This window comes from Alligator sinensis, unplaced genomic scaffold, assembly GCF_000455745.1.
Source record: "Alligator sinensis unplaced genomic scaffold, ASM45574v1 scaffold628_2, whole genome shotgun sequence".
In the NCBI taxonomy this organism is placed as follows: Eukaryota; Metazoa; Chordata; order Crocodylia; family Alligatoridae; genus Alligator; species Alligator sinensis.
Genome location: NW_005841833.1, coordinates 5,800,060 through 5,824,268, shown reverse-complemented (window position 1 = coordinate 5,824,268; position 24,209 = coordinate 5,800,060). Strand labels below are relative to the sequence as shown.

General features: G+C 42.8%; 1 protein-coding gene across 7 annotated transcripts in view; it reads right to left on the bottom strand.

Annotated features, from left to right (window-relative positions):
- The window catches only part of GRK3 (G protein-coupled receptor kinase 3), a 105,328-nt gene that overhangs the window by 32,239 nt on the left and 48,880 nt on the right, over nt 1–24,209 (bottom strand). For 5 of the 7 annotated variants that reach the window (XR_003093184.1, XM_025199552.1, XM_025199564.1 and 2 more), the window contains exons 3-9: nt 21,988–22,061; nt 14,685–14,786; nt 13,942–14,016; nt 10,649–10,710; nt 7,753–7,804; nt 6,958–7,049; nt 3,780–3,879 (exon numbers count right to left, since the gene is read on the bottom strand). Coding sequence is in view for 6 of the 7 variants with exons in the window: in XM_025199552.1 (XP_025055337.1) it covers nt 3,780–3,879; nt 6,958–7,049; nt 7,753–7,804; nt 10,649–10,710; nt 13,942–14,016; nt 14,685–14,786; nt 21,988–22,061 (557 nt within the window). In the remaining variant the exon portion in view is untranslated. Of the gene's footprint in view, nt 1–3,779; nt 3,880–6,957; nt 7,050–7,752; nt 7,805–9,768; nt 9,977–10,648; nt 10,711–13,941; nt 14,017–14,684; nt 14,787–21,987; nt 22,062–24,209 lie in introns of those variants that run through there. The other 2 variants (XM_025199558.1, XM_025199569.1) reach the window with 2 other exon arrangements.

Here is a 24,209-nt window from a genome sequence, read left to right as displayed (position 1 = left end):
AGGAAAAATGAGGGCCACTCAAAGACTAATATCCCAGTGAGAGGAGTTTTTTATGCTTAATCTGCAAAACAAGCAAGTGAGCCCAACAGGCAGGATGCCCTAACACCTCGGAGAGCTAGGCAGCAGGCCCTACAGTTCGCGTTTCGGATCTAGGAAAACTTCCTAGTGAGGTGGGCGGAAAGGAGTAAGGTCAGGCACGTTACCTGTCCAGAATTAACTTGCTCAAAAAGAAGGGAAAAGAACATGTGTGAGATTTATACATCTGTTCCTAGGAACTGAAAGGAAGCTACATTAGGAAATCCACTGATAATCCTTAGGAGAAAAAACTGAACTGTTTTTAGCCATTCCTCTGGCTATGGACAAGTACTTTGTGTCATGTTAGAGTTTTATCTCCTACCAGACCACTTCTCTACAGCACTTTCTTTTGAACTACGGGAGGTGGACCCAAAGGAATCTGAGTCCACATTCAGAAGTGAAGCGATAGATTCACGGGTTCAGGACAGATAGGACCATTATGAATAATAGCCTGGCCTCTGGCGTAGCTTTCATGAGGCACAGGACTCCAACCCAGCTCGAGTGCTGTGCGCCACGCCGAGGAACCGGGGGTAAAGCAGCAGACAATGACAACCTGGAACCGTTCATCCCGACGGCTCACCAGTACATGTCAGGACTACCCAAGTGTCCCTGGCCAAGCGCGCTAGGGAAGAGCTGCACTTCACGGGGCTGACAACAGACTGATCCCTGCTGAGACAGCCGTATCTATTTTGGAGACTACCCAAGGTAGACCTACCCTCCTGGAGCTCAAAAAAAGAACATGATTGTCTGTGCAATCTCTTTCTAATAGCCGGCAGTCCCCTCTCCACCTCGGGAACATCCTCCTGGGCTACATTCAAAAGGTGATCCAGCTCCTTATGCTGCTGTTACAAAATGCTTCAGGATAGACTGACAGGCCAGCTCATCCCGGTTTTCTGAACCACGTCCAATGTGGAAAGGATGTTCACAGATGAAACTGTTCCTTTCTGAACAATGCCCGTTCAACAGGGGGGCAGACTTTTCTTGGCTATCAGATCAACATTTGCACACTCCTCCAGGAGACGATACTGGGAGACAGCTGAGAGGAAGTCACTTCATGTTTTTAGGGGTTTTCACCTCCTGAATATTTGGGGTTTTCTTTGAATTTGACTCTATATAAGGGGGGAGGAAGATGCACTCTGCCTAATGAGAGGGTTTGTGGCTCAGCTGCAAGCAGCTTTTCATGAAGAAGCTCCTGACACAGGGACACCTAGAAGAACACCCTGAGGTGTGCCTGAGGACGGTGTAGCTGGAAAGGGTGCATGGAGTGAAGACCAGGAGGAGGCTCATCTCCAACCTTATGCTCCTCAAAGGGCACAGCTGCCCTTACAGGGGATGAACAGCGTGCCTGAGGGAGACTGGCTGTCCACTCTGCGTCTCTCAGCAGTATCCATCACTGCTTCCGTCTTGTGCATGCCTGGTGCCTGAGAGCAAGCTCTCTCTTAAGCGAGATGCACTTTTTGCATCTTGTGCACATCCTTCACAGGAACGGTGCTCTGCAAGGCATTAGCAGACATCTAGAAAGAGCCGTCCTCACACAGGCACCTCATCCCGTTCTATCACTAAGGGAGAGTAAGGAATAAAAAGAGGACCAGGAACAAACGCTGGGGAGAGAGTAAGGGGAGCATGAGGAAAGAACAGACCGTCCCTAAGGGACAAATAACCTCCAGCCCTAAAAAAAACCATCACTCCAGCCACTGCTGAGTGGGAAAAGAGAGGCCATTAAAGAAGTGTGCACACTGCTGGTGAGAGCTGGGCCGTTCCGAACTGGGGCATGGATGGGTTTCAAGACTGACTGCTCATCTTCCTCACATCCACACCCAGAGGAGCAACGGGCATGCAGAGAAGAGCAAAAGCAGGATTCAAGATGCTTCAAAAACAAAGGCCAGGAAAGACAAAAACTCATTAAGCAATTCTGAGACAAGCAGAGAGAAAAATGAGATTAATGTAATCTCACTAAAATACAGAGCATTATGTCTTAAAATAAAGTAAATTATTCATTTTGGAGTTGTTTGGTGTCTACAAAGCTATGCTAGTAACAATTCTAGCAGTTGAGACCGATTATCCAAGAGGTCTAAAACAAGATAACGTGCAATTCCCCCTCTTTTTATGTTTTTTTTTTTAACTGGGACTTGGGGATGCGTTTACAATGAGCTACGAACTGTGAATCTCATTTGAACACAGTAATCATCGTGAGTAAAATTAACCTTCCAACCAACTTCCCAGGTAACCATGGTGATAACACTGATTTTAAGCTTCATGTAACGTGGTTATTGCACTCTGGAGGCTCTAGCACTTCAACATCTGTTTTACAATCAGTTGGGACAACACACATTTTGTGGACTCCACCTGAACTTCCCCTCTGCAAGTGCCTTGAGACTCCAGACTTGCAGCAATAAAAAGTAAAATTTCGATTTAAAATTGATGTACATTTTTAAAGTTGATGTCAATATTGCATAGGCAACTTCTCACTGTACACGCTGGCGGTTACACTGACTGTTAGGGCCACGAAACAAGCAGTAAGAGAAAAACTGGATAAGCTAATTTGATGGTCCCAGGAAAGGAAGGGGTTACTTCAACGTCTTGCATTCTCCATGACTGCTATACAGCTATAGCAACAAAAGATGGTTTTTGTGAAAGGCACATTTCACTTTCTGAGATGGTGTTTTGAAGAAGTCTTCAGCTATTAAATCTTAAAGAGCTCTCTTACAAAGAAAACATTTTCAACGATTTTCTAAAATACAGAAACAGATGGCACTACTCCTGATTCAAAAACAAACTGAGCAACCAATGTCCCCCCTCCTCTATAGCGGTAGCAGTCCTGATTTTTCTCTATGTCTTAAAGGATGTCTTATCCTAGCAGGTCAAGAGAATTAGGGGCATCTCTCGCTAGAGACCACAAGTAGTTCCCTTGAATCAGCTAGATTTAAGAGCTTTCTGTGATGCTCTCTTCCTTCCTCAAAGACTACACTAATGCTTCTATAAAGCACTTGGAGTCTGTGTGCCTGAGGAAAATAATAATGCCGAGATCATACACAGCACGTTCCCATCGGTATGTCCGACAGTGCTTTCCAAAGGACATAAACAACATTATCCCTGTACTACAAATGGAGGAACTGAGGCACAACCGGCCAATGAACAGTGCTAAGGTCTTTCGAGCCACAGTTCAGTGAAAATGTCTGGCTAGGATTTCTGCTCCGGGAGGGAGATTTTTCTGCTAATCGGTAACAAATTGTATGCCGTTATTTGCCATGTTCCAACTCGAAAACATTCATGCCAACATTATCCCACAATAATCATGCAGAGGCTGAGGATTACCCAGCCCAGAATGAAGGGTATGTTTATGAAATGTCTGACTTTGTGAAATCAGAACACCCTGCACACAGAAATGACGTTACCATTTAAATGGATTATCTGCATAGCGTTTGAATCAGCTACGTGGCAAAAATCATTCAACGGTTTCTACATACTAGAAAAAAAAAATCATTTAAAAGAAAGCCATGAGGGAAAAGACTGCAGGCTCTTGTTTCTGCCTGGGTTTCTTTTACATCACATAATAATGAATTAATGGAATGCATATTCGACTAAGTATCTTTAATACTGTAAGGAAAGGAAGTTGGGCAGGGGGCTGGACGCGATGATCTCACAAGGTCCCTTCCAGCCCTAACGTCTATGAAGTATAAGGAAGATGAAGAATAAGTACTTACTCCTGTGCTGACAAGAGACAGCATAATTCTTTCATTTAAGGCTAGTGTTTCTCCTTGCTTCATCTTGATTCTCTTCTTATCTAAACATTTCATTGCATACCTGAAAATATTAATCATTCAGAGAAACACATTGGAAAAGATTTCCCCGCAGCAATTTTCACCAACAATCTGTGCTAAATATACAGGTGTTTTGAGTATACCGAGCAGAATTATTAGACCTGTGCCTACATCAGAAGTACCAAAGCAGCACCTAGATGTGAAGATTTTGGAGTCGTTCTTTATGCATCAACAAGATTTTCAACAGGAAGCTCCTAACGGAGAGATTTCCCTGGGACTACTACACAGGAAAGTCTAAAATGCTGTTTACTTATATAGCATTGTCTAGCATTTGAGAGACAAAACACAGGCATGTCATTTGTTAAACGAGGAAGATGGCTACAAGGACACTGATCCCAAGATATTTATGAATTCAACATCAATCCGCTAAAACTGGCTTATGCTGGAGCCAGTATTGCCGGTAGTGCAGCAGGTGAAGGTCGAGATGCTTCTCTGTGGAAGTTTGCAGGCAGCTGCCAGTACACGTGGGCAGTCCTTCCAGGACACTGACAAATGACTTAAATCTTTTGATTTCCCCGATTCACCTCCAGCCTGTCCAATGCTTGCACAAAACTGGCATCTCTGAAAATATGAGAAAACTGTAGTGTAGGCTCGTTTATCCAGCTCAGATGTGCTGACTGGAAGTGGAGAAGAACGCAGATTTCTCCTCATTCTTAATGCCTTCACTCAGGACCAGTGCAAGGTGGTGGTGCTAGCTCTGCAAGTACAAAGGGACCACATCCAGCACCATCCCCTGGGCACCATCGGTTGGGGTGAGGGCACAGACAAGATGCTGCACCCTTTTTTCCATGTCTTTGATATCTAGGAACAAGTGGTATGGGAACATATGCTGCATCTTTTAGCACAAAACATGTACACAACACACCTGACCCTGGGTTCTTGGCTCTCAGTGCGCCTCCACAGAGCAAGAGTGGTGCCATTTAAAAGTATTCTCTATAAAATGCCATGTAAAGTTGTAGTGCTGTGTCAGGGTTTAATAACAATCCAGACTGCGTGTGGTCTGTGCAGACACAACCAGTATATAACCACACACCTCCAATATTCCAGACGAGGGCAAGGCAGAGCTTCATCGTGCATGTGTGCAGGAGTGCGGTGATAAAGCTTACCTATGTGTTTTGAGTTTCTAAAACAAACCTATACCCTCACAGGAAATCTGTGCCTACAGATGCTCTTGTCCTTGGGGCCATTGCTATGGGAGGAAGCTTTTAAACAACCAGTCTCAATAACCCTTGTTTGTTCTTTGATGTTATTAACTTTGATGAACAATCTGGACCAAATAAAGCTGACTGATGGCAAACACCTCACTTAGCCATTCTGAACTCAAATCATGGGCCAGAAAAGCATCGCTACATCATCTTCTGTGATGTGAAGCTTTTTAAACCAAGTCTGGGACCACTATTTTTATTGTCCTTGTAGGAGCGGATTTGAGAGCAGCCTCAGGTGTCTGTTCCTGGGTTAGTGGAACACCAATGGCATTTACCTTGGAGGGGTGGCTTCTCAAAGTCCTTGTAGGCAGAAAAGTGCAGCAGAGGCAGCCATCTAGAGCGAATGGGATTTAGATTAGGGATGGGTCAACAGGTTTGGATAAACTAAGAGCTAACCCAAACCTCTACCCAAATGTTGAACCTAACCTAGAGCGTGACTTTAGGTCTGGAAAAGTTTAGCTGACTTTCCTGCTTCCTATCCCCATTTATTCTAAACTATTCTCACACCTCTGTGCATCAGGGGAGCTGGGGAAGGCAAAGGTCTTATGCTTCCCTTGTTATTCCTGAGTTTACTGACTTCCCAGCATGGTGCAAGGCTCTTTTATGCACTCGGAGAAAACAGACTGTGGGAATGTGAGGACTATTTATTCAGGGTGGAAGTCTATTTTATGTGGCTTTTGTCCAAAAGAAAGAGATGCAATTCAAATTCCTGTACGTGGGCCTGAAGACAATATGAAAGGCACGTTTTATGAATCTCAAGCTAAATCCAATCAATTCATATGTGCAAAAAGCACAGAAACAGGAATAAATACATTGACTGTGTTGTTGAAATAAACAACTGACATGGAAGGCACTACAGAAGAATTAAACACGAGCATCATTCTTAAAAGGGACGCTGCTCTTGTTCACAGTCCGAGGTGTGGAGCACCCATGGTTGTGACGGAAGCCAACAGGATCTGCAGATATTCAGTACCTCTAGAGGCAGGAAGGCCATGGTCCAACCAGTGAGAGCTGGGTAAAGATGTCACCCAGCTCAAACGGGCAAGAGAGCAGCTACGGAAAGGGTATAAACACGTAGGACCACTTGTCAAACACTTCAAAACTGGTCATACGGTGGGCAGTGGGTGAAGTTTCTGCAACAACTGGGATCTGTGTGCAGGTGGCAGTGACAGAGATGGCAAAGGGTTTGATTTGGGAGCTTGATCTGAGAGTTGCATCTCAGTGACAATTCAACGGTTGAGTGGCACCTGTCAAATGTAAGTAGATGTTGCCACTGTTTTGGGGATCAAAAAGCCTTCCTACGAGTACAAATACTTTTCACTTCCACAGGTCTTGGCCTTAATTTGCCTACAAATTTTTCTCCCGGGGTTGATCCTCCAACGTGCTGAGCACTTGACCATGACTGAGCAAAGCACTTAAGCACAACACTTAACTTTAAGAATACAAAAAGTCCCCATTGACTTTAATGGCTATATTCAAGGGCTTAAAGTTAAGTGATTTGCTGGAGAGGAGCTTGACTGTTCCATGTAAGATCAAACTCTACATTAGGCACTATGGGAACATCCACGCTGTGACCCTGCCAAGCACAGGACTGCAACTGAGAGTCAACCCCCTACCAGGTTCAACAGAGAGGCCATGTAAACATGCCCTAAGCTGCTCCAGAAATCCAAACTCCTTTTCCATGGATGAGAATACCAGGGATGAAGCTCTGATGCACCATGAAATACACAACAGTAGGACACTGTTCAAAATGATTGCTCTGTGCAGCTGAGATTGTGCAAAGAATAATTAGAGGGTTTTTTCATTATACACTTCAGAGTTTACACTGGTCATTAAAACACAGAAAATGCACTTACATTTTCCCAGTGTCTGCTTTTCTGCAGCCGTATACTTCACCAAATCCCCCTCTCCCGATTATTCTATGTACACTGAAGTCATTCATGGTTAGCTGCAGATTCAAAGAACACAAAATTAATTTTCCTTGCAAAGTTTCTTAGAAACTTTTATCCTTAAAACTCACTTTAAACGAACGCATTAAACAGGTTACGATATTTTCTCCTTCCCCCCTGATCACCAAGGTTTTATTAATTGCTTTAAAGAAAGTAGCTTTCTAAAATGCCTTCGACTCCTACACATATACAAGGACTCATAGTTCATAAAGAGCTGCAGTGGTCAGTGTGATGAAGAAAGGAAGGCCTGGATGAGGATTTCAGCAGAGATGAAACCAAACACAGCATCTTAAACAAGCAGGACAACCGAAAGCAGGACAACTAGCAGAGATGTGAGACTTAAGATGAAGTTTAGGTACAAGAGATGAGGCAGAGGTTATGCCAAGTGGGGGCAAACAAATCTCAACTGCAGAAGCAAAGTGAAGAGACAGAATGGGATGTAGGGTTGTACCCCATGCCAAAGAGAAGTACTCCGGCAGTCTTAACTTCCTTCAACTACATCAAAATCAGAAAACTACTAGATCAAAACAGGCAAAGAGTATGGCCAAGTTTAGGAGGCTGTGTGCATCTAAGCCTAGAACAGCGGATCAAGCTAGCACTCCTTATTCTTCATAAGGCCACTTAAAAAAGCAATCTCTAACATGAAAGATCTTCTTTCCCACATCAGCATTTGACAAGATAAATGTATGTGTAATTACTTACATGAATATTTAGTTCTACATTTTTCCATTGACAAAATCTAGTAAACTTGTCACTGTAAAAAAAAAAAAAAAAGAATTTAAAAGTTATCTGAAAGTCTTACATAAAGTATTAGTAGTATACTACACTCAGGTATTCAAAATTAAGTTCAGGACAAGGGCAGACAAGGTTCCTTGGGTGAATTTGATATCTTTTATTAGACCAACCCAAATGGTTGGAGAATAGTTATTAAGCAAGCTTTCGGGTTCAAAAACCCTTCGTCAGGCTAAGGAAGCTTCAGCAGTTGCACACACCAACTGCTGAAGCTTCCTTAGCCTGACGAAGGGTTTTTGAACCCGAAAGCTTGCTTAATAACTATTCTCCAACCATTTGGGTTGGTCTAATAAAAGATATCAAATTCACCCAAGGAACCTTGTCTGCCCTTGTCCTTAGACCAACACGGCTACAACCCAAACCCCTGAGTTCAGGACAAGGTAATTTGAAGATGAAAACTGTTGTTTTAAAAATCCATTGCTTATCAACTTTCTGTACATGTTTTATGCTCTATATGCTCTTGCGCCCTATACTTTTGTATTACGTCTTATAAAAGATGCCCGATTTTCTTTATCATCATTCAAGTCCTCCAGACCCAGCTTCTGACTATAAAAACGTATAGGGAATTAAAATATAAATACATAAATAGAGAGAGGCATAAAATATCGCAAAAAGATAATGAAAATCTGAAACTAGGCACTGCAGTTTCTTATTTTAATGAAATGTAAATATGCCCCAGGGAATAAGTTAGGATGATTTTATCTCAAAATAAAAAAGTCAATACTATTTAATATTGTAAGAGGAGAATCGTATCCTGCAGCTACATAAAGCATAAGATGTTTATTTTCAAACAGGAAACCCTGATCCTTTGAAGTCATTTGTTACGGTCGTTGTGTGTATGCTGCTTCACGTGGTAGTCTGGCAGCAACAGATCATGGGCCAAAGCCCCCTTATGTGACACTGGTGAGAGCCAGTCCCGCTGAGATCAACAGGGCTACCCAGCTGAGCAAGGTTTGCCCCTTACCGTTCCTTACACAACCTTTGCTCTTTGGTTGCAAGCTGTTTGTCATGATAACAGAACTGGGGCTTTTTCATAGCAGCATCACCCAAATAAAAGGTTTTTAAACCTTTACCAGGTCAAACTACATGCAATCTATTTTAACAGGTACATGGGGTGGTGAAGTAGTCTGATCTAACTGGCTGAATACCTTTATCATTTTGTAACTGGGATACCTGGCAGTTCGCACGATACAAGCAGCAAGATGAGTTCTTTGAAGGTGCTTTCTCAACATCTACAGTCTCAGATACCACTGCATATGCTCTGAAGAAAACACTCGTGATGCCCACCTGACCAGCCTAAAATCGGCCCTTATACAACAAGGATGCCCCAGTAGAGAAACAAACCATATCTTTAAAAAGGCCAGACAAACACCCCGCAGTAACCTGCTACGATACAAAAAGACACCCCCTGCCACTGCACCCCCAGTGGTCACCCACCACCACATGCTTGTCAGATTAGAAGAACCATCAAACAACTTCAGCCGGTACTCAACAAAGATCAGAGCTGGAGAGATCAACTTTTTAGTTGGTCTAATAAAAGATATCACATCTACCCAAAGAACCTTGCTGGCCGATGTCCTTAGACCAACACAACTACCACCAACGACCCTGCAGACTTGGAGAGAAATATTCCCAGCCTCTCTGCTCTTGACTTTCTAGCAGCCCCCTAACCTTGCCCAATTCATCATCAGAAGCAAACTCCCCGCTGATTAGCAGACATCAAACGGGACACAGCCTTGCCTTAACAATAGGGACTGAATCCGTCAACACGTCTCCACTGGTACTACCATCAACACCCGCCCCCCAACAACCAACCCATCACACTCTAGGGATCCGACACATGCCTTTCCCAAAACGCGATGCATCTGACCCAATGCACCAAATGCCCCTACGGGTACCATGTGGGCAAAACCAAACAGCACCTACCTGCCACAATGAACTCTCGTAGAAAATATCCGAAGGACAGCACACATGTCAGTAGGAGCATATTTTTTGCAGAACAACCACACCGCTTCTGACCTCATCCTCCTCGTGCTCAAGGGAAATCTGCCAAACACCTTTCGAAGGCAAACTTGGGAACAACTCAAATAGTTGGAAAAATTCTTCTTTGCAAGCTTTCAGACACAAACACCCTTTGTCACGCCGAGGAAGCCTGATGAAGGGTGTTTGTACCCGAAAGCTTGCAAAGAAAAATTGTTCCAACTATTTGAGTTGATCTAATAAAAGATATCGGATTTACCCAAAGAAACTTGTCTGCCTGTGTCCTTAGAGCAAGACCTATACCCCTGAAGCTTGGGAACAAAAATCCATGAGCTGGCTGCACACTAGGAACCAAGGACTGAACATCGATATTGATTTTATGACACACTATAATAAAATCTACCTGATTCCTGAAATTCTTCCTATACACAAGTAATAAAGACCCTCCTTCCTTTTGCTAGGTCTTCACCTCCCAGTAAATCAAGCTTCTTTTCTTCTGCTAATTGTTTGTCTGCTAACTCTGGGAGCTTCTCCCCACTCCAATTTCACAGCTCTATCCACTGCTCCTAATGATCACTGTGCTTGCTTTCCTCAGCCCTCAAGAATATTTTGCATTCAAAAGCTTATCTAATTTTATCCCAACTATACAGTTGGTCCAATAAAAGATATCACCCCCCCAAAAAATTCCTGCTTGCTCATAATATACTATTAATTAAGTAAAGTTACCTAACCATTTCCAGACTTTTTTTTTTGCAGTAAAACACAAGGGACCTGCTAACTGAAGGAAATTATACAGTAGTTGACACAAGTATGTGTAAAGTCATACCTTTCCATAAATTTTTGAAATATATTTCCTCGGAGACTATCACAGATTTCTTCTAGGTATGGCTAAAAGGATACAAAAATACCTTTAGGTCAGATATATGATAAACTGAACATCCATTATTAGCCAATGAAAACAACACACTGGCTCCAGTATTCTCTGCCCATTGGAAAGGACAGAGTGCAGAGATAGTTCCTAATCACATGTGATAAGACCATCTTGTAGATGGTAAAAAGCAAGGTGCTTGACATCCTCAACATTCACGAAATGAGCAGTGGTGGCATGAGATACAAATGACACAAGGTTCAGCGATCACTTTGTCTGTCAGTCCCTCTGCTTCCGTCAAAGAGACTTCACTGACAGGAAGAATATCCCACAGGGCAAGCAAATGCTACTTTAAAATTTGACAGGAAATGCAATACTCTAGAAGGACAGCAAATAAATGTAATTTGTCTGCTTGTGAGCGTTCGTTTCAACCTGCACTTCCTAACTTAGGCCCACTTGTGTTAGAGAATACTTATACTACACAAATACAACATTTCTCATTTTTCTGAGGAAACATAAGTACACCATGGGTACGTCTACACATCATCCTAAGGCAACATAATGATGCACTACAGCAACATAGCAATCATGTGGGTCTACACGTGATCACCAGCTACATCGCTGAAGCGGTGCACTCCCCGGTTATAGTGCGCCACTACGGTGACATAGCAGAGAAAATCTAACCGTGCACTGCGCTTTAGTACTTCCAAAAGGAAATACTAAAATACGGCACCATGGCAACGTGTAGACCAGTCTACTATCTCTTTTAGCATGCAAGGACATAAAAATCCTTTTTTTAACCTAAAACATTTATAGAATTGTATAGGAAAGCACTGTAATTACTGCCACAAAAAAGTTAACATTTTTTAAAATATAATCTCCCACTGCATTTAGACACTAGAGATAAACGAATCGTCTTCAACACTTAATTCTTCACAATAAAACTGCAAAACAGTCATCTTTAACAGCATATTAATATACTTGGGAATTGTGGAGCAGAATAATTTGATTAGTTTGGGGTAAATGTAAAATTTCAAAGAACAGAAAGCTACACGCATTGCAATTTTTTTTCTTTTTTGATATTTCAGATTTCTGGAGGCATTAAGTTGAATTCTGAGCTTCATACCCTAGTTTATGTTTCAAGGGATGTAGGCCCCTGATGTCACAGGGACTCTGTGTAACCATTTAAAAGATGTAATTTACTGGTGGTGCCAGAGTGACCACATCCAATTCACTCTTTGAACTGCTGTGCAAAATTCAATATATTCTAGTAATGAGGTTACCTAGAACAGAGGCTCCCAACCCTTTTTTTTTTTTTTTAAACTGTGGCCCGGTGGGAGCGGGATGGGGCACGCAGAGCTGGCTGCCTCCCTCCCTCCCAGGGCTGCCCAGCTTTAACCCCAGAAGCTCAGCTGTGACCCCAGAAGCCGCTCGCCCAGGTGGACAGACAGGGCTTTGAGCGGGGGGGCCCGTGCCACAACCCTGCAGCCAACCTGCCACCAGGTCGTGGCTGGTGGTTGGGAACCCCTGACCTAGAATACCTTGGCACTTTGTGGACAACGACCCGAATCCTAGGTCACTGGGTGAAAAAGGAATACTACCAAGTAGTTAAATAAAACCAGCTAGACATTATTACACTGGATTGACTGCGAATGAAAGCAGCAGGGCCAACGAAATGCACTCAGAAAGCTTCTGCAAGGGGTTAGACCCTGAGCACAGTCCAGCAAAATAATTAAACAGATGCTTATCTCTAGGTACTTCTGTATTCCCCTAATGACATCAGTGGAGCTTCTCATGAGCTTCAAGACAAGCACGTGTTGAAGTGCCATGCCGGATGTGTACCAAAGTGCTCACCACTTTGCAAACCAAGCCCTACTGCACCAAGGCCTCATGAAGACGTTCCACTTGTGGAGGGAGAAAAGCTTTTCTCCTGGCACAAACAGCCGTAAAGAAATTCAAGAGATTTCCTATGGAAGAGAAGTGGCTCTTCCTCAAAAAGTTAGACAAGATACCTATGAGGACGATATCCCTCCTCCCAATATCAGGTGAACACCTGTACACATCTCTTGGGCGTGGAGGACACCCACTATCCCACAGCACCTCTGTTCTCCCTCCCTACAGAGAGAGAGAGGAGGAGGGAGGGAAAGCACTGGCTCCTTGACGGCCCACCCAAGGGCGAGCTATCTGGGAGTCCTTAGGGATCTGCACACGAAAATTACCCCCTCGCCCACCACTCAGCTGATTTGGGGAGGAGGATTTCCCACCGAGGGAACACTCTAGGAATGGGCCCCTCTCTGCCATCAATCAGCTGATTAGTAACAGGGAGGCATTCTCCTGCAGCCCCAACCCTCCCAGAAGGGGTTAACGCCCCGGCACACTGTCTCCACTGCTCCGAACCAGAACAGAGGAGTGCAAGGAGCCAAGGCTATTCTGCAGCAAAAACCGGGAGGGTTCCCACATCGGATAACGTTCTCCTCTCCTGCCAGTCAGCTGATGGGCCGGACGGGGCTGAGGGGGCATTCTCCCTGGGCTGTCTGCCACTTGACAACTGCCAGCTGAGAGCCGGCCCCTTCCCAGGAAGGAGGGAGGGAGGGAGGGCAGACTGGCAGCTGATGGACGCCCCTGAGGGCGAGGGTGGCCTGGGGAGCAGTCCTCCAGTGCCCCCTGTGCACCTATGAAGCTCTCCAGCAAGGGAGCTGAAACATATGTGCACTTCAGCTCCCAGGCTATTTTTCTACTGGTAAGAAATTCTCCGTACAGCATGTAATATCTGGACTTCATATCATTCATCCCCCAAAGGAAAGCAGATGCAGTTCTTGGGGCAGAAAGTCACAGGCCAAAGGTGCAATAGAGACCTTCCCCTGGTAGCCAGTGTGTTGGGATACCCCTGCACCTTCAGCAAAAAAAGACCTGGGTCTTGCCAAAAATAATTTCCTGTGCGACTCTGCAGGGAACGAACGTAGGGTAACCCCTAGCCGTGTGTTTTCTGTCTTCATAAATACATTCAGAGATACTTTGGCTAAGGAAGACTGATTCACAATTTTTACCATCCTTAACAGGAACAAAGAAATTAGAAACCTTGCCTAATTGATATGTATCAAAATCTTTCCCAGTACCATTTTGCTCACATCCCTTTCTGAAACAGGCTATCCAGCATCTGCTATAACTTTAAATGTGTGTTCTGTTCTCTCAATTTACTACATTCATATAAATCAAAGGAAACCTGAACTTTCAAATTGCTTTCATCTTACCTGAAAAAGATTTGGGAGTACTTGTTTCTTGGCTAGGTGAGATTGTACGTGATCTACAGCTTGCTTTGAGAACGGCTTTTGAAAAATAAAAATATTGATTTTAAAACAAACATTTGAAAAAGAAGTATTTGAAATCTTAATCACAGGTGCCAAAACTTCTTGCAGGAAGCCATTGATAACTTAATTTCTTTTGGAACTTTTAAACAAACTGCCTGCCAACATTTAATTATAAAATGCAAAACTAATTTCAAGAAAGAAAGGGCATTAAAGAGGAGAAAATGACCAAGTATTTGTCAATCTAAAAGTTGTTTTTTGGGTTGCATTTTGTTTTGTTTTTTTAACTGCACTCTTTTCACCCTAATACTGCAAGCACATGCGTTTAACATCAGGCAACAGCAGTCCCACTGACCTCGAGATTACTACTTACAGATGAGAAAATGTACATGTAAAATGTTTGCAAATTCAAGTCCCTATATAAGAGAAATGGGTCTTGCTGAAATCTTATAATTATTTTAAGAACTCTTTCAAATATGACTACCTCAAATAAAACAAAGCGTCACTGTGCAATTAGTAGAAGCTACTGCCATGAAAGATACTGCTGATATCTCGAGTTCAGTGCAATTCTCTGGTCAGACCTGTACTTATTTACTGTCCTTTCACTAAAGAACCTCATTAGGAACTTAAAGTCTAAACAAAGTCAAATGTTTAAATTTTTTAAAAATGAAATTGCAGAAAATACATACATGTGAGCAGGAAAGCAGCTCCTTCATTATGTACGTGTCGTAAATCTGTCGACTTCTGCTACAACGCTCCTCCTCAGAATCCAGTTTTTCATATTCTTTTATCTGTAATAAAAGAAAGGAAGGAACAAGTCAACAGAGCTAATTAAAGTCTTTATTTAAGAAAAAAGGGTTTTCACTTTGACAGAATCCTTATTCCCTTTCATCACACTCTCAGTGCAGTCAATTGTGGTGGTGGTGGTTTTGACTCGACCGTGAAGGTTGACTCACAATTGTCATTCCATCCCTGTGTACGTTGGGATTTGTTTGCCAAATGTGTTTCTCAAAATGGGGTACAAGGATTGTTTATCTGAAAAATGTGAGAAATGCCAGATTAGAGGCACGTCTGCTACTTAATAAAGCGCTAGTTGTCTTGTAAACTGTGCAGAAAGGATGAGCCTGAGACTGTAAGGGACCCAGTAGGTAAAGGAACATGGATGTCACTGAATATTTTGGAAGGGGCATAAAACTGCTGCTTTTCTTCACTGATAAATGATGGCCTTGTGCTCCTTATTCGGCACCTGCAGGGCGAGCAAGAAGAGCCATTACCCTGGAAGCAAAGCATGCAAAGTTTTCACACTTAGCAGGAGCACTGCAATATTGCAGAAACAAACACGAATGCACAACCCACTTAGACATAGGAAGTGGAACAAAATACAGCAGACGTCAACACAGCGTTTGAGAGGAGTGAGAGCACCTCATCTAGCAAAGACGGCTAACTAAAAATACTGACATTTCAGACTCTGCAAACATCTTAGTGGTAACACCTGAATGCTAATGATGACTGGCTTTTCCTTCCTTTCTTCTTCTTTAAATGTGATGGCAGAGTCCTAGGCATGGGAAGAAAAAACGCACTTGGCTCCCGACAGGTTTAGTACAGGAAACCAAATCACCCCATGCTAAGGCAGCAGTACAATTGCAATCCCACCTGGCTATCCTCACAGCGCAAGCCGACTGCATGCCATGTTATTTTTGGAACAGATAGGCTTTCCAAGCATGTGTTAGCAAACGGGCACTGTGAGAGGCATTCAGGCCTCTCAATGGAATGAGCTGAATCAGTGATATCAATCTCTTTAATCAGTTACCATGGAAAAGAGATTTCTGTGCTTGCACCAGATTCTTAAAATGCTCAGAGTGAGAAACAAACTGTGCGCCAAGAAGGAGCCACTGCAATTAAATCCTTTGAAGGACAAATGCGGCGTTATAGGTATCTTGTATTTCAGGAATTTCTAATGCCCATTTCATAGTACAGTCTGGCTACTGGTCTGGGTTACTACCAAGCATTACCCCAACGGTTCCAATGGCAATGTTAAATCAACTTGAATTACACTGTGGTATTTATAATCCCACTTATTGTTAAATCTGTGGGCCCGATGCACGAGGTCAGGCTGTGTGGGGTCAGCACGAAGTGCAGCACCGTACCTAGACTCCAGGTTGCCCCGAGCAAACTTTTAGTATTGCCCCCCGCTTCGCCAGAGATAATGATAATTATAACAAAAAAATTACTATTTTCAGACCCCCTTTCTGTTTGGGTCCTGGGCAGCTGCCCGGTTCACCTGTGCCCGTGCCCGGTCCTGACGACGAGTCATTCCAGAGGTGTGATCTGGCATGCCAGTCCAGCCCCACAACCCATCGGGTTCCCCAGGGTCCAGAAATGTGGTGGCGAGGGAAGGGTGGCAGTGCTAACTGCCGTAGCAATCTGCAATCAACTCTGCCAGCACTCCCCCACTGCCAAATTTCTGGCCCCCTGGGGAGCTCCGCGGGCCAGATCCGGCCTGCAGGCCACAGGCTGGGCACCACTGTGCTAGAAAAACATCATTCAGGTTAAAGATGTGAGAATCCTGCAAGGAAAAAGAAATGATTGCCTGGTGCTAACTGTACTGCTGCTTCCACAACTTTGGTCAAGTGAGCAAAAGTCTTAATACTGCACAAAGAAAAGAAAGCATTGCCTCCGCCGGCTCTGCTCCAGGAGACCCAAACCCCAGAGTGCTTAAACACGCTGGTCTAATGTAGCAAGACAATATCAAAGGAAAGGCAGTATTTAAGGATAGACTCCGGGTTTTCTGTTGCTGTCGCACAGCAACTTATAAAAATCTATCAGTGTACTCAGGAAAGCAGCGATGCGCCATCCTATTTAAGCTCTACCGCGGAGAGCCCCGGACTCCATCCCCACAGCACGGCCTGCCGTATAAAGGCTGCCCATCTAGGAACTCTGCGCCGAAGAAAAGTGCTGCAGTGCAAGAGTTTTCGGGAGCACGTTAGAAAAACAACAGTGCTACCAAGGAAGAGAGGAGGAGGACTAGAGAAATAATCTAAGAGCTGCAGGAAGGGCTTCAGTGTAGATTTCCTGGACTTCCTTATCACCCATCAGTAAAGTACCAGGATACAAATGAAGCACTGGGTGCGTGGACTTGCATCGGGTCTGTCCATCAGCTCATTAATCAAGAAAATCAAAGTAGTCCAGGACTGAGGCTCAGCCTGGCCCTGGTTACTGTCTCTTTAAGAAGGAGCAGCCATGACTTCTGGACCCACGGAGCAAAGGCTGCAGAAGTGGCATAGCTCCCACGCACGCATCTGTCATCGAGACACACGCTGGCCGGGCAGATCGGTTTCTAACTGGAGCGGTCATGTAGTCCAGACCCTGAAGAAAGCTCCCGTAAAGATGAACAAAAGCCAAGGGTCCATGACAGCCACCAAATGCATCTAACAAGTGGCAAAAGCAATTTGAGACTTAAAAGAAAACAAGTCATTCAGCATCCTTAGATTATTAAAACAATTACTAAAGGGGGGGGGCTGAGTGTACACCTTCGAGGAACACCTATAGGCCAACACCTATCTGTAATTAAGGGGAAAAACACTGTGGTAGTAGGGCCACATATTTCCTAGTCCCCTGGAAAACACTGAAGCTGTAGTTCACCTTCAGAAACACTATCTGACAAGGTTTCTTTTCAAATGCTTAAATTAGAATGCTTTAGATTTCAAGCATCTAAAAAAAAAAAAAGATTTTTGACAGAGCTGGATGACTCACTCATCCAGTTAAATGCTTGTTCGTGACTCACGTTGCAACAACACGAGATCCCTCGAGTGTGGAGCCTTTTTACATCTCACAGTTTTTTCTGTAATGATTTATTCAAATTATTCTACCTGAAACTAACGTGTTGGTAAATCGACTACATAAAAATTGCAAATCTTGCAAACCTAATATTTTAAGGAAGGAAATAGATTCGGCCTCTTTTTAAATAAATCTGAGGGATCTTTTTCTAAATATATGCTGCATGGCATTCAAAGTATTTTTCTCAATACAATTTAGGTCAAATGTTGTTAAGTATCCTTAAAAGGCACTTGAAAGGGTTTCAGAGGTAATGAAGCAGTCACACCATAACTGGTTTTTCTAAGCAATCTGTTAATACCTGACTTCTTGGGTTGCTGCTAGTGATTTCTTAAATATACGAAGCGATGGAAATGGTGGTAGAGAAGGTCGTTCAGTCTGCCTCCTTATGAGGCACATAATCTCTCATTTGTGTTACCTTTATAGTTAAGAAATTACCTTTAGACAGACAGCGGGGTTTGTTTCTTGGGTTTTTGTCTCGTTTTGGTTTTTGCTACAAGAACTCTAACCCAGCATCCAAGGGAACATTTCTTATAAAGGGATAATCCCAAACAACATCTACAAATAATCCAAAATAGCGCAGCCCACATTTGGAAACCATGCATATATATTTTCACGGGAGCTAACCTCTAAAGAGAGAATGATAAAAAGCAGCCCTGTGTTCAGAGTAGCCTCTGCTACACCAGCAAACAGATCTGGCTCTGAATTAATACAAGAATAATTACGCCTGCAGAATATTCTCAAATGAGCAGTGGTTGGGTCTTTCCTGAGGAAGCCATTACTTGACATTAGTGCCTTTGCCAATTACTCTCCCATCTTGAGCGTCCCCTTTTTAGAGGTTCATACAAGGACAATACTAACTTAATTTGGAGCGGTCTTCCTGATGCATTAGATTCCTAGTGCTATGACGCTATGTTGGGTTTGGTACACAAACGGCCTTGACAGCCTCCTAAATCAAGCGATCTCCTCCTGGAAACTGCCCAGGCTTTTCTTTCAGTCATTTTGCAAATGACAAGACTTTTTAATTCTACTACATAGAGGACACATCTACACGTGCCAATTTAAGCCACTTTAGCCTGATTTAAGGCGCATTAAGGGCGCGTGTCTACACGTGTGCACCCTTGATGTGCCTTTAAAATGGCAATTTTAGGCCATTCGCACCTAAATTTTGATACCTGCAAAAGCAGATACCAAATTTAGGTGCAAATAGCTGAAGTGCTTTAACACACGTAGATACACTAAGGCGCATTAACGTTGTGTATGTCAACTGATTTAGGACTAACTTTAATCCCAAATTGGTCCAGACAGTATTAATGAGCCTTAGCGTGTACACATGTAGATGTGCACCTAAATCACCTTACTGTGCATTAGGCAAATGCACATTAAAGTTTAGATGTGCATAAAAGCACGTGTAGACATGCCGACTGTTACAGCCTGCAAAAAATCAAGCAACCATTTTCATTGGTGTTCTTAAAACTGCACATGCTAAACCCTCAGGTCCCCCTGAATTCCCACCTACTTGAACAGCAGCAGCTCATATCTCATTAGCAGTTACAAAAATACCCTTTAACCCCTTTCAAAGCAAAAAGGCAGCCCTCTGGGAAGGTGCATCTGCAGTGATAAAGGTCAGCTAAACCTCTCTAACCCTGACCCTGGATGAAACAGGGTTGACGTGGCAGTCATTCTGCTGCGCTTGTATAATCACAGAACCGCGAAGATGCAACAGTCGCATCATAACCCCTTCCCTGGCGTCCTTTTTGATCCCAATTTAACCGTTACGTCTGTCTACACCCTAAGCGGTTAGGTGATGCCAAAGTCCCCACTAGACCGATTCACCCCGGATGCTACTGCAGACCACTCTTCCAGACTGCTGTGCTGCTTCTATTTATGCTGCATGCAGTACCCCACTGCTTCATGCGGTGAGCCGGCGTGAGCACGCTGATCCTATGATCTACCCAATGCGCTGGCTGCGCTGTGCATATGCTCCTGACTGCATGCCAAGGTGGTAGCTTGAATCTGCAAGTAAAAACAGCTAGCTTGCTTGGGACATGAGTATTTTAAGGACTGCTTTTCTCTCTGTATGCGCCATTATCTCGATGGAGATCAACTGAAGTACTTTTGCTGACAGTCTCTAAACATAGGCTTCAAAAGACTGGAGGCAGGATCCCCGATTAAAGAGCTTGAATTCTCTGGGGAACCTGCCAAAGCTCAAATTTCTTAACTTCTGAGCACCCGGGGTGCCCCCTGTTTTCAACCAATTCTCCAATGAATGAGTCTTAATTTTAACTTTCTTGACTTACTTTCTGATTTCTGGGTTGCCAACCTTTGTTGCCATAGTAAAGGCAGCGTTCAAAATAGCTTAGGGTTTAATCCTTTTCTTCCTTATAGAAACACGTCCCTAATCAGTATGCTGCTCTGTTCTCATCACCAGAAAATTATTATTTATTTCTTTAGCTGATATCTTCAGAAATATGACAACAGTTTCCCTGTTAGAGCCTGATCCAGCAAGCACATGAACACAGCTCACGTGCCTAAAGCAAAGCATATCACGCTGAAGTCAGCTAAGTGCTCACTGCTTTGCTAAAGCATCTGGTAGGCTTGCTTAATCATTGCAGGTTTTCTTTTATAAACCTGCATGGTCCGTGATGCACAGTAAATCATGCCCAAACTCTGCTGTAACTGTACAATGCCTTACTTGGGTTTCAGCTCCTTTTGATGCAAGGAAGACACCTTGCAAACTCCAGTGGTAACTGGCAAATGTTAAAAGCTTTTCTGCTTGTTATCTTCATCATCTCAGCAACTGAAGATCAAAAGCATGCCCTTCTCTTGTTTTCCAAGAATGTCTTGGCATCAGCAGATTTTCAAACATCAGAAACATGAACACGTGGACAAGGAGATGAGCCAGTTCCACTTATTTCACACAAATCCTAGAAGCCCAAAGCCAGAACAGACTTTTTGATGCAATGCAGAGCTTAAGACTGTAAAGGATGTGCACTACTTTCTTAAATGAATCTCAGAAAGCAGAGTTCAAAAGATCACTCTGCGCAGATCTTTCTGCCAGTGTACAATGGTTCACCTAGCACTTTGTCCAAAGTGGTTTAAGTGTCTCCCACCTTGCAGATCCTATGGTGTTTTGCTTGGGAGACTATATACAAGAATACTTTGCATGTAGATAAATAGTTAAAAAATAATGTGTAATGAGGCCAGATCCTACCTGGAAGCCTCTGTATTCTACTGCAAAACAGGCTAAATAGTAATAAAAAAAGAAGGAAATGCATATTTCTTAACAACATCAATGGAAATCACAGATGTGCTTTAAAAGGCAGACTACAGATGCTAAATGCAACAGTTTAAAAGAACATAGCATTAACTATTCTTCATTTTGATTCTGTTTTAATGAATTTGTAAGAGGTAAAGAACAACTAGAGGCCCTACAACCTTGAGGAGTCCAGCCCAAACCTCATTTTCAATTGCAGCGTTAGCATGAGTCACAGCATCCAGCAAATGTTGGCTATATGTCTGGCTTCCCTCCAAGGCAAAATAACTTCACTGTAGTCTCAGAAAAAACAGAATTAATAACCCTAAACCTATTCTAGTCACAGTTATGATTCTCCCCCTCCCAGAAGCCTGCTGGTATTTTTCAAGTTTTCTTTGAGCACAGAGATCTGATGAATGCTAATATGGTTGTCTCAACTGAGGTAATTTCTCTCTCATCATCATAGTTTCCATCAGCCAGAAACTTCTACACCCCAATGGCGTTAGGATACCAAAAACTAAATATACCCAATAACTCGCCAAGGGCAGGAATCCATTATAACTCTACTTCTTGAAATGTTTGATTAATCAATTTTTAATTAAAAGGCTGAGTCCCAATACGTGCAAACAGCAACACAGGTCAAATCCAAACAAGCAAAATAGATTTCTCCTTTCCGCCTCCTATTTTCCAAATCTTAGAGTGGTCGTTATCAATATAACAAGAAATCACTGCAATGATCTTAAAATGTACATTTTTTTAAAACCGTACCCCCTTCTTACCTAACCTCATCCCAGGCATAAACACGTACGCACACAAACATGCCCGTCTTTTTAGTTTGGTCCCGGACAATAGCAATTCAGCATCTGAAATACAGCACCAACTGAAGATAAAAGGTTTCTTACCTCTTCATAAAACTTCAGCTGAGGCACAGCTTCATCAATCTCATTCATACAGTAATCTTTAAAAAGTAAAAATCCTAAAACAAATAAGAAAAAATAATACTTAAAAATGGAAACATTAATTAAAAGGCAATTTCCAGACAAGGGAATAAACTAATCGGCTTTTGGATTGTTTTTTTTTTCTCCTCCTATAAGCACTCCTAATCGCTTGTGTTCATTAATTAAATGCTTAGATGTCTGTACAATCATTTGAAAATGCATCTAACGCATAAGTATTGCTATTAGCTCCCCTCCCTTTCATGCATACAGTTGCATTAAGCAATGCTGGGTTTTACCTATCATCACTTTTATAACACATTGACCTTTATGCACTGAAATTGCTCATGTCTGGTCTGCCATCTAACGAGACTGTTTCTAACTCAGTGTCCAAAAGAAATTTTCAGAACTGCACAAGTATAAACAGAAATTATTGATAGTTTCCCATTTTAATAGGTCTAAACCACACTATATATCAATAACAAATTTTAATCCATTTTTGTAACCTCCCAGTGCTTGTACCTTATGGCTACTAGCGCCCACATTTCACAACATCACAATCGAGTTAAATTCCCATCGAGGACAATGTATGCCAGACAGACTAGAGCGGCCACATTTAAAAATCTTTACAAATGTATTTGAAAATAATTTGAGTAAACTGTTTTAATTTTAAAAAGACAACCCTCTGTTCAATACTCCAACTGTTTTTATGTATGGCTCAGATGATATCTGCCACCATGATCTATCTTTTGCCTAGCTTAACGTGGACATCTGTTCCCAGAGCTAATTGCCTTGGTTATCTAAAAGACTCTGGAAGCTGTAAACGCACGTGCCTTTAGTTCACTTCAGCAACGAATGCCCTTCCTTATTTGGTCTCACTAAGCACACGCTGGCATTTCACCAGCTTCTGTAAGCAGATAAGAGCATGAAGTAGAAATTCAAATAATAAAGCAAGCCAAACTGAGACAGAATTAACAGTTATTCATAGATAATCACAGTTCTTACTACCTGCTGCAAAATACTTCCCTACATTTTTTTTTTGGACTCTGTTTTCCATCGACGTGAATGGTAAAACTTCAGAGGGGGATCAAAACGTTCCCGCTTAATGCGTGCAGAGAAAGCAGAGCTGCATCAAAGACGTTATATGCAGCAGAAACAAAACTGACCCTGGCTGTTTTGCTTTCACTAGGCAAATCCAGGGCAGGGGAAGGCTCTCATAAATTATAGGCCAAGGAGCAAATGAAAACCATAAATATTATCTTTAAAAAAACTACTAATAGAGAAATAACCCATTATTACATATACTCACAGAAACATTTGTTTGTATAGAAGAAAATTTTCCGAGAAACAGGATTAGGACCAGTAAAAATGAATGTGGGTCAAAGAAAAACATGCATGTAGGGCCGAGTGAATCAGCCCTCAATTAAAAGGTTCTGCATCAATGGCTGTAAATGCCATGCTAATGAGATCACAAATCCAACTCTACCCAGAACTGCTTTATTTACTCATTTCACATGCTTTGTGACCCAGTCTGAAGCCCACTGAAATTAATAGACTCTTGCTCTTCACGTCAATGGGAACACAACTCGAAGTCCAGAACATAACCCCAAAAACCACGCTGAGAACCAAGGGTTCAGACAAATTAATTAACAAGGCTGCCCAAATATGACTGAAGCTCTCCCTGACCTTTCTGAAACTGCAGCTCTGCTAATGAATTCAAATTTTCACCTTATTCCAATGAGAAACTCTAACGAGACAGCAGCAAGGACATGATGCTGTAGCAGAGATGGCTCAGGAAGGAGAGAAGCAAGGCTTGTTTGTCAGTATTTTTTATAGGACCTATATAGTTGGGAGAGGTTACGCAAGCCCGGAAGGGCATTTTGTGCCTGAAAGCTCAGCTAACACCTCTCCCAACAATGCAGTTAGTCCACAGAAAGTTATTACCAGCAGCAAGGAAGTCATTTTTTGACAATGAAGCAGACAAAAGTCAATTTTGACCATGGCAAAAGGTAAGGTTTCTGCCATCAACTTGTAACAGCAGCACTGAGATGGGATGAAGTCTTTGGCTGATGGGATGTGTGCAGGAATTTCACATTTGTGGAGAGAGGGAACGGGTATCTTGTATCCAAGCCTTACGCTTAGTGGAGTATGCATTAAAATAGTCTTGTCCTCACATACTGGCACAGAAT